This window comes from Herpailurus yagouaroundi, unplaced genomic scaffold (genome assembly GCF_014898765.1).
Source record: "Herpailurus yagouaroundi ecotype Mexico unplaced genomic scaffold, PumYag 166, whole genome shotgun sequence".
Taxonomy (NCBI): Eukaryota; Metazoa; Chordata; class Mammalia; order Carnivora; family Felidae; genus Herpailurus; species Herpailurus yagouaroundi.
In genome coordinates, this window is record NW_024412407.1 from 6,838,227 (window position 1) to 6,849,426 (window position 11,200).

An 11,200-nucleotide genomic window follows, 5' to 3' on the forward strand; every position below is an offset into this window, starting at 1 on the left:
CTTTCTTTCTTTCTTTCTTTCTTTCTTTCTTTCTTTCTTTCTTTCTTGTGTTTTTCTATAGGAAATAAATAGCTTTCTATTTATGAGTTGCTGAGACCTTTCACATTCTCTGTTAGAAAGCTATGGCATGCAGGCTCATTGTAGGACTCCTGTACATGGATTCTTGGTACTTAATGTATTTCAGTGGCAACTTGAAAGGTGGCAATATGGTATAGATTCTGATTATGAATCAGAAGACCTGAGTTTTTTCAGGTGCTCTTGCTACTGTCTGGGGGACTCAGAACAAGATAGTTCTCTGTATTTATTGTTTGTCCATTTAGATAACATCTGTCTTACCTTCCTCACAGACTTTTTGTACAGACCAAAGCAACAAATATTTATTGCCATGTATAACAGAAAATGAAACATGCAACAAAAGCACTTTGAAAAATATATAAGGAATTGTTGAGCCTGTGTGAACGTGGACCCCCTTTCTGGTCAATACATTTTTGTACAAGGGGAAGTTCGTGATCCTGAGACCACCCTACATGGGTGGACCAAGCTGAGACATAGGTTGGCCCAGGGTGGCTCAATGGGAACCACCCATTTGACTATATTTGGGTCTATATTTGACTTCTGTAGTGGGCTATTTTTCCAGAGAGCTAGCCACAAGATCAGGACTAGCATCTGGAAACTTAATTTCTCCTTTATTTAAGGGTGGGCTTTGATGACCAGGGAGGGGAAAAAAAGAGGTTCTTGCATTATATGGCTAAGGGCATGCTACCAATATCTTATCTAAATTGCTTTAAACTAAAGCCTATTGCTTTCCTTTTCTCCTATCTTCCATTCTTCTCTGTGCTCAGTGCTCGTAATGACCTACCTCCCCTTAAAAAGGAACACTCGAGAGATGATGAACTCTATCTAGATATAGAGCCTTCAACAGAAACCACAGTCCCAACAATCACTCCTGGACCCTGTACAGAGAAAATCAGAACATTTGAGAATACATGGCCCAAGGCATGGAGGTTAGTTCTGTCCCATTTTTTTGCCTGGGACCCATCGTTGCTCCTGGGAGTCCTGTTTGGGGTTGAATGTAAGAGTTCTTTTCCCTCTTCCTCTCCATCATGGAGACTGTGTATAAATGTGTAAATTGACTTCTCTGTATATGAGATGCTTCATACATGTGTGTGGTATCAAATTTTCTTTAGCCCCTCTAATTGTGTAATTGTGCCAGCATCTTCTACCCACTGTCCCTAGCAATGTTAGCCCCAAGTTTTAGTGTCCTGGGGCAGACACAGGTAGCCTGAAAAAGTACTGCCAGCAACCCCATCCCATAGTCTGTCCATCACCACCTGGTTTCACACGGCTTATAAAAGGCCTAGAGGAGAAGGAGAGGGTTCACTTAAGAGCACCAGTGTTTTTAATGTTTCGGCTTCTGGTCATTCTCCCTTGCCATCCCTCCAGTTCTCAAATATGTCTTCAGAGTAAGAGAGACAGATAACTGACACTTAGACTTTGTCTTCTCCCTTGCTCCACCTGGATGGGCCAGGGCAAGGTAGAATATAGAGTCTCAGGCCCTGTTGGTGATTCAAACAGGCTATATGCTGAGCCCCTGGAGAAGTTGCCATGTTTCCCTGCCCAGGAGGAACCTGCCCATAGCTTCAAATTCATCCTAAAATTTTGGAGGGGACAAATAAGGCTGAGCCAGCATCTTTCCTTATAGCCCAGGGCCTATTTCACCTGTGCTGAGTCCTAACACTAGCTATCTATTAAAGAGCCCATCTAGTAAGACTACCATTCCCAGCTTTGGAGATGAGGAGAGACCTATGCTGGTCATCCACTCATGAATCCCCTGTAGAATATAAAAGAGAAACTAGAAGACTTTGAGCCAGAAAATAAACCTTAAGATAATGTTAGTGCAGGCTGCCTCTTTGGTCTGTTGGGGATAGGGTAGGGATAATTCCAATTATGAGTGGTTGGACCAAATATCTAGAGTCTTGTCAAAGTCTAAGATTCTGAAACATTGAGGGCCATAATCCTGCTTGGAATAGAATTCAGTCAAAGTAAAGATTCAAAGTTTAAGGCCAGTATGAATATGGCTTCGTCATAATAATAAGGCCCAGGTCAGAGTCTCATCCTAATGCAACAGATCATGGCTGTTGCCTTTTCTCCATTCTCAGCTGACAAGTAGCCATCAACTGCTTGACTCCTGGAGAATGTCCTTCCCCCTCTGCAGAACCAGAGTGTCCAGAAGGGAAAGTTTGAGAAAGAGAGGTACATGGAGCCCAGGGTCTTCAATCCACTGGACACCCTTCATTCAGTTTACTCCTGTGTTCCTTTCACAAGTACCTGTAGAGCACACACAGACCCAAATCCCCATCTGCCTGAAGCCTTCCCTGATTGCATTATCTTAAAATCTCTTACTAGACCACTGCAGCCCTTATAATCAGAATGATATAATTCCACATGGTATTTGTATTGTATTCTTTAAAAAAAAAATTTTTTTTTTAATGTTTATTTTTGGTTGAGAGGAAGAGCATGCATGAGTGGGGGAGGGACAGAGAGAGAGGGAGACACAGGATCCGAAGCAGGCTCTAGGCTCTGAGCTGTCAGCACAGAGGCCGATGTGGGGTTCAAACTCACGGACTGCAAGATCATGACCTGAGCTGAAGTCAGACACTGAGCCGTCTGAGCCACCCAGGCTCAGGCACCCCTGTAGTATGTCTTTTACATCAGGAATGGTCTGAGACCCATTGCCACAGAGGGCAGGTGAATGATTTGGTGCCTTTTCTTCAAGCCAGGAGTGCGAGCTGCTTCTCTGGCTGGCCAGGGAGGAATGGGGGTAATTGCATTAAACACTGACTCAGAAAGACAGCATTTTGAGGATCAGAGAACGAGGGCTGCCTATGGCAGCCTGCAGTGGGGCTGCACCTCCTTTGTGGTTCCAAACAGGTCATCTTGGTCCAACACCTAAAGCCCCACTCGGCCCTTGCACATCTTCCTTGGCAGGTTAGCCTACCCTTGTGGGGTCATAGTCTCTGTCCCAAGGGGCTAATCAAAGTGTTTTTTTTCTAACCACACATCTTTCTGGTTTTCTCCATCTTTTTTATTTCCAGTGATGTACATCCCTTGTAGATGGAGACTGTGACTCCCTGTCTTTCTGCCTTGCCCTTTAAATGGACCATTTTACGTGCTGCCTGTCTGTGTCTTGTCTGTTAGCCAGGGCTAAGTTCCTGGAGGGCGTTTGCCTCATCTGATACTCTGGGGAACCCCTTACACTGGGTCTTTAATAAGCATGTGTTTAAAGCACTGGACTCGGGAGCCCTGGAGGGTGGTGTGAAGATTTGGTTTGACCAAGGAAATAAAAGCCACCTGTCCTCAAAGGCCATAGAGTCTAACTAGTTTGGAGGCTAGGCAGACACCAAACAGTGGACCTCATCAAGAAGTCCGACTCATAGGCACACGGTCCACTTTGAAGCTGGCTGTGGATGATGGAAGGACAGAGGTGGAGATAAGTCAGGGATGGTGTTGCATTTATCTACTTACATGTGACTCTCCCTACTTCTTAAAGGTTGATTTATTTAAAATAAATTCTGTGGATTTTGCTTTCTTGCTTTGACTGGAAACTCCCTGGTAAAAAAGGACTTGGTGGTGTTTGTCTCTCTAAGACTGTCTCTCTGTCTCTTTGAGTGTTTATTCTGTCTCTGTGTCTGTGTCTCCTGATCCAAGTGGGACCAGTGATTGGATCCTCAATGTGGTCTGGATTCCTGAGTCCACCCCTTAACCAGGAGTCTGAATACTGTTCATTCATTCATTTCATTCCACATACCTGGAATTGAAGCCTGGAACGCAAATAACATGCAAATCCGTGGCTCTCCGGCACTTTTTAAAACCAGACCTGTCTGTGGAGCTGGCCAGAGAGCCCTCCTGAGCCAAACACACCAGTCAGGACTTCCAACCCACTCTGCTAACAGCATCCCTTGTCTCCTTTCCCCTCTCCTGCACCCCTTCTTCCTCACAATCTAAAATTAGTGCTCTACCTGTAAAGTTCACACTCCAGAGAATAAAACATAAGGAAGCACCAGCTTCTGAAAAATCTCCCACTATGTTGATAAAATGGTTTTATCTGTGTGAGTTAGAATGAGTCTCTTATAGCCTCCAGGATATTCTTGAGTTCTGATATTTTTCTAGGCATGGTTAAGATTTTTTTGCCATTTGAAAATGGTTGGAGCGAGGAGGGAAGCTTTCAAGCCATTCTTACTTTCTGATTCCTGAATGTGGTTAAAGGTAGCTGATAATTGCCTGGATCTGCATGTCCCATCACCAAACAGGGAGAAGACTCCTTCAAAGTGGAACCTGGATCAGATCATGAGTCAAAGTCAACCTCTGTCCCCAGCTGCTCCTGGGATGCCTGGCGTGGCCTTGCACTGCAGAAAGTTACAAAGGGCCTGGGGAGAAGGTGGGGAGGCTTGTTCTGTTCCTTAAGGAATTCATGTTCCAGACACTCTTCTGAACTCCAGGGAAACTGTTTTGCTTCCTTGTGTACCTGTGTCCCATTTCCCATCAGCCTATCACCGGTCAGTGATCTCTGCCTACCATGGCCTACGAGGCCCTACACTGTGGGCCCACCACCCCTCCAACAGCCTCCCCCACCCCTCAGCTCAGGCTCACTGGTCTCGGCCACACAGGCCTCCTTGGTGTTTAACAAACCAAACTTGCTTCCACCTCACAGAGGTTCTACTTCCTGCTTCCTGTGTCTGGAGGGCTTTTCCCCAGATAGACTCCCTTGCTTCCTACAGGCTCTGGTGCACTGTCAACCCCACACCTCAATTCTCACACTCCCTGGCTCCATTGCTTTCATTCCTTCTCCATAGCATTTCCGATATGACTCTATTATTTACTCATTTGTTCTGTCTGTCCCTCACTAAAATCCTATTCATTCTGTGTCCCAGGTGCCTCGAACAGTGGAAGGAGAGGATTGTTGAAGGAGTGAAGGAATTACTCAGCGTCCCTTCCATTTTGACAGCCTCTTCTCCAAACCTTGGGTCTGGTTTACTGTAAAAGCCGGGGTCTCTGGCTTCAAATGCATTATCCACCTAGCAGAACTATCTCCTTCCAATAACATTAACAGTAAGAATAAGCATTTATTGAGGCCTTTTGTGCCAAACACTTTATATACATTACCTCATTTAATCCTGACAAGTGCATGACATAGGTGCTGTTACTATCCCTATTTCTCAGATGAGAAACCACAGAGCGTAGGGGTTGGCTAAGTTAGCCCAATGTCTCAGAGTGACAGTGATAGGAAGAGGGACTCCAAGCCAAGAACATATGTCCCCAAATCCCTTAGAAAGCCCCATGAGGTGCTGCTTCCACACAGCCAGCACTGTTGCATCTTAACAGGGCAAGCACCTGACGTGGACATCATGGGAGCTCTATCAATGTGAAACCAAAGAAGAAAACTTTGGTGAGGTCTGCAAAGGCTAACCCTCCCTCTTTTGTCTCCTGAGAGGGATTGAGGTCCTTGTCTCTTCACCTTAGATTGGAGGGTCAAGCGGCATGGTGGGGTCCCTCTGCCTTTGGGTTCATTTCCTCTCGGCTTCTCCAGAAAGAGGTACCGAGGAATTCCCTTCACGCCTCCTACCACAACCCGTTCTCCCACTGCCTTTCTTTTGCCTCCCACTCTCATCCCCAATTCTGGGTTGCCCACATTAGCACGTTTTCCTTTGAGGCCTCTGGTCCCAACCTAGAAGGGGGAAGGGCTGAAGATGGGAGGGTGATGAGGAGGGAGACACCAAGCAGGTGGAGCTCATCCCCACAGGGGCCCAGGAATCAAGGGTGTGTGCGTGGGGGCATCTGAAGACATTTCTGGTGTTCCACAGTGTTCCATTTTGTCTTTTCGCTTGTTTCTGTGTCTCATGCTCTGTCCCCTCAGTATGGAGTTTCCTCAGCCATTCCAACTGGTTTGAGAATCTCAGGAATGTGTAGCCCTGTGCCCTCCTGCTCCCCACCCCCACCTCCGTACACAGAGCCCCTGTAGAGGTGGAACTTAGTTCAAGCTAGAGGCCGGCCGAGTGGGGGAGGGTCCTCCTCTTTTACTGGAGAAGAAAGACAACACACCCTTCCTCCCACCCTCTCTCTGATTTCTTCCCCAAAATCAGTCTGCCACTTGCAGCTCCCTCTCACACAGACTGGCCTTTCCCACCCTCACCCCTCACTGGGGGCCTCTGTTGATGGTAATTACTCCTAATTGTTTTCTCTTGGCTCACGAGGCCTTCCTTGCCTGCCCTGAGCCAACAGTTCTGTGTCTGCTCAGAAAATGGGCTCAACTCAGACCAGAGGCAAGCCTCTTTGGGTCTCAAAACCCAGACTTTAGATCTAATACAGAGGGCAGTTTTGACCATGGATGAGCTGTAAGGAAGGCTGCTGCTTGGACTCAAGGCAGATTGCAGCAAGAAATACTGATCAGACTTCAGGAGCACATTCCAGCAGCAAGGCTCCTGGAGAAGCTCTAAGCATTTCCTTCCATGAGGATCTTAGTAGCAGAGAGCTTGGGCCTGGCCTGGGGGACTGGACTCCTGAATGGGGTCTCTGAGCCCTGCAGCTGAGGCCTTGGTAGTATGGAGCTGCCTATCTTACCGTCCAAGGCCTTTCTCCACCGGAAGACCAGCCTCCGGCCCCATACATCATCCTATGCCAGTGGGGTGAGCAGGCCTTTTGCCAGAGCTTGAGACGAGACCATCACAGTCACACACATGTAAGCATGGAGGCTTTGTATTGCTCCCTCCTGGTGCCCCCAGCGTCTGGATCAATACTATGGTAACTGGTGTAGGGAGGAAGATGAGGGTGAGAGAGGGGGACTGGGGATGGTGGGGGTAGACACGCACACACTGTCCCTTTTTCCCTCTGCAGGGCTGCTGACCCTGATTCATTCTACCTCCAGAGGAAGATCCTTAGTGATCCAGGGCTCTTTAGAATCCTATATAGCCCTTGGAAAATTATTTTGGGGTGTTAGCCAGAGAGAAGAGAGGACATAGAAGTGTTTAATTAATTAATTAATTCAAAAATAACTAAGTGCCTACTCTATGCCAGATCCCTGTGTTAGGTGCTGGAAATGTCCTCAGTCTCCCAGTCCAAGCACATAACACTTTGCTCTGGTCCCAGCCTAAAACATTTTGTCCCCAGGCCCTGTTCCTGGCACCACCACCATCAGCCTGAGCCTCCTCTCTCTGGTGCATTCCACGCCTCCCTGACTCACTGCTACTTTGCTCAGCTGCAGAGCACATTTTCTAGTGAGCAGAGAAGCCTCTGCAAGAAGGGGCCTGAGGAATAGACATGAAGATGGAGAAAAGGCCAGTTTCACTCAACCCCAGACCTCCAGGGGCGTCTCAAAGACCTGCTATAAAGGGTCTGAGCTCAGAGATTTCCTTTAGATTCTGGAGTAAGATGGCTACACCATCTAGACCTGGGTCTCTCCTTCCTTCTTTCCCATGATTGGACCAAGGAATCAAATTAGGTTTGTTACTTTTTTAAAGTAAACTCTGTGCCCAATGTGGAGCTTGAATTCACAACCCCAAGATCAAGAGTCACATGCTCTACTCACTGAGCCAGCCAGGCACCCCAAATTAGGTTTTTATCAGAATGTCTCCTTGGATCTGAGAGTGTCTTTTTATTCATCCATCCATCCATCTACCCATCCGCTTATCTATCTTCTGTTCATTCAACCATTCACTCATCTATTTTTTTAGGACCTACCCTGTGACAGGAACTGGGAAGAGAGGGATGAATATGGTATGGTTGTTGGTCTATTCTTTGGTCCCCAGGCTATCCCTCTCAGTCTCAGCTACTGCCTCAGAAGCTAGATCTCTCTTCTCCCCTCACATGGGGGGCCAGACTCCAGCTGAGGAGGTCTCACGATAGGTAACTAGGAGTCCTGAACCAATGACCACTGGTAATCGGGGCCAGTCAGGGGAGTGGGGGCCAGGCTAGTGGTTGGAGGAATGAGGAGGCACTTGGCCAGGCCACTGAGCCCATCACTGTGGTTTGGCTCCTTTGGTGAAAAAATAGCCAGTTTGGACAAGTGTCTGCCTGTGTCCTGAGCTCTGGGTTGCTCCCAGACAGGAGTCGCTCCATTAAACAAACCACAGCCAAGGGCAACAGGGGCCCAGAGAGGACTAGAAGGGGGAGTGGGAACATGGGGCTCAGGACAGGACTTGAGCCAAGCCTGTCCATCCCAGGCATAATGGTGCAAGTGAGGCCTGCTTGGTGGGTTGGAGGTATGCGTGTGCATCATGAGAGCTGCAGGTGAGTCTGGAGAGAGAAGCCAAACCCAGACTCACAAAGAGAAGACAGCTACAAAGGTAAATAGGATCGGCAATCTAGAATCTGTTTTAGGACAAGAGTTGAAAATTCTTCACCCCAAAGCGCCCAGATAGGTACAGAAGGTTATGACGGCACCAGAGGGTGTGTGTGTGGTGTGTATACTCTAGTCACATATGAGTTTGGGTCTTTATTATTTATTTTTTCTATGTCTTCCACTTCATTCTAAAATCAGAAGGACTCTGAGTGGTTTCGGCTTCTCTGGGCCTCTCCTCCCTTTCCCACGTGTGGCTGAGGGCGAGTTAATGGGACCTGTACACACAGAGGCTCACACAGCCTTGAAGACAGAGGCCCATTCATACCAGGACACTGCGGCACCTCTCTCCCAGGCTGGCCTGCGGTCCTGCTCCTGTGGTACCAACACGCACAAGTGAGAGACGTGCGCCTTTGCACATGCAACCTTGCTCTCAAGCACGCACATACAAAGCCACACTCAGGCTCTGTTAACCCTTCACTTCCATGTGCAGGGCCTCTGGGCTCTTAGTATGGGATCTGGCTTTGCCTTTCTCAATCCCTTTACGCAGCCCAAGTCCCATCTGAGTTCATCCTTGAACAACCTCGTCAGGATCCCAGGGAATCCACCATGGGCTTGCAAAGCCTCCCAGTGCCCAAGACGGGGAGTGAACACAATCTCAATCAGAGACAAGATGGAGGCATTTCCCTCAAAATCAAGGACTATTACAGTCTGGGTTCAAATCACTGCAAGCCCTGGGGCCTCAGACAAATTATTTAACCCCTCTGGGCGTCAGTTTCTGAACTGATATGAGTACAGGAAAACTTGAGGTCCACAGATAAGCCTACTAAAATTATATGTAAAACATATAGAATTCTACATTTTGCTAGAAAGAGGCTTCAGAAGTTTAGCCAGCTTCTCATAAATCCCTTGAACACCTCAAAGCTTAAGAACCAGTAAACTTATTTATTTTATCTTATTTTACTTTATTTTATTATTTTTTTCATCATGACACGTATACTCTTAATCCCCATCCCCTATTTCACCCATCCCCTCACCAACGTCTCCTCTGGTAACCATCAGTTTGTTCTCTATAGTTAAGAGTCCATTTCTTGGTTTGTCTCTCTCTCTTTTGTTTCTTTGCTCATTTGTTTTGTTTCTTAAATTCCACATATGAGTGAAATCATATGGAATTTGTCTTTCTCTGACTTATTTCACTCTCTAGCTCTATCCATATTGTTGCAAACAGCAAGATTTGAAAAAAGATTTCATTCTTTTTGATGGCTGAGTGATATTCCATTAGGTATGTATGTATACACACACACACACACACACACACATACACATGTACACATATACACATACATTTCTTTATCCATTCATCAGTCAGTGGACACTTGGCCTGCTTCTGTAGTTTGGCTATTGTAAATAATGCTGCAATAAACATAGGGGTGCTTTGAATTAGCGTTTTTGTATTTTGGGGATAAATACCCCGTAGTGTGATTAATGGATCAATTATAGGGCAGTTCTATTTTTAATTTTTTGAGAAACTTCCATACTATTTTCCACAGTGGCTGCACTAGTTTGCATTCCCACCAACAGTGCAAGAGGAACCAGTGAACTTTTGGAACTTTTCCAGAACTCTAGAGGAGTTGAGTGCTTGTAAGTGATACAAACATGGCCATTGAAAATCCACTCAATCATCTAAGGTCAGTGTCAAACCCACCCTGTACTACTTAGTGCCTGAAGTTTTCTCACATGACTCCCACTCCTATACCCCCAGCTTGGGGAACTGCACACCTTATATCTATGAAGAGCCCAGGTCAGGCTCAACTGAGGGTCTCCCATCTGATGGACTTGGGATGGGGTCACACTGGGGTCACACTGGAGGGTCAAGCCCAGCAGGGTTTAGGAGGAAAGAAAGAATGGTGATAGATATTAGAAATAATAATCATGATTCTGATGTGTATTGAGTGCTTAACATGTGCTAAGCATTGTGTAACCAACCAATGAAGTGAATATCATTATTCCCATTTTATAGATGAGGAAATGAGTTCAGTCAAAATTGTCAATTGCTCAGGATCCCTCCACCAGTAAGTGGTAGAAGCTAACACTGACAGCAAGTCCGTTTGACTCCAAAGTCTTTTAAAAAGAGAAGGAGCAAGAGGGCATTGAGGGGAGAGCCCCATCCCTGGTGACATTTCAGGTGAATTGAGTACCTCAGTGCAGCATTTGGGGCACAAAGCTGCATCAGAAATCTCCTCTGGGGAGAAAGGGCCAGAGCCAGCAGTCTGCCTGAGCCAGTCCTTGGGGGTATGAGGACAGCAAGCAGGCTGGGCTGGAGGCACTGGCTCTTGAGGGCTTTCACCAGGTCTCAAAGACCTCTTTGTTCAGTGCTCCGACTTCTACAAAGAACTCTCCAACCCAGAGTCCTCTGGAACCTTGGCCTGATCCACCAGCATACAAGGGTCTCCAGTCCCACTCACCCTCTGCCAGAGAACAGCTAGCCCCCATGAAGCCATGGGGTCTCTAAAAGGGTGGGTGGCTGAGGAACCAGGGCCAGACAGCTAGGGACAGGGAGTGGGCAGGAGGGACTAGGTCAGGGAGAATGAGAGTGGGGGGGCTGCCTGCTGGCTGCTCCCCAAACAAACACATTTTCTCCTTTTGAGGCAGAGAATCAAAGAGTTACCAGCTGTTTATTTTTACATTGCTTAAAAGAGTTTTGCAAATTCTTACCAATTGCTGTTGAAGAGCTCAGAATTTCCCCCAACCACTTGATACAGTTCCCCAACCTCTTTCCACAATCCTTCCCATTGCCCCCTCAGCCTCTGCAATATCAAAATGAGCAGGGGAAGGGGCATCTGGCTGGCTTAGAAGGTAGAGTATGTA

At 47.0% G+C, this 11,200-nt stretch overlaps 1 protein-coding gene across 1 annotated transcript in view; it reads left to right on the top strand.

Annotated features, from left to right (window-relative positions):
* SENP1 (SUMO specific peptidase 1) overlaps positions 1–2,446 on the top strand; it is a 53,731-nt gene extending 51,285 nt beyond the window's left edge. The window contains exon 18 of the mRNA XM_040488310.1: positions 843–2,446. Within this exon, the coding sequence (XP_040344244.1) occupies positions 843–851 (9 nt within the window). The 3' untranslated portion in view covers positions 852–2,446. The remainder of the gene's footprint in view (positions 1–842) is intronic.
* Positions 2,447–11,200: the final 8,754 nt, after the last annotated feature.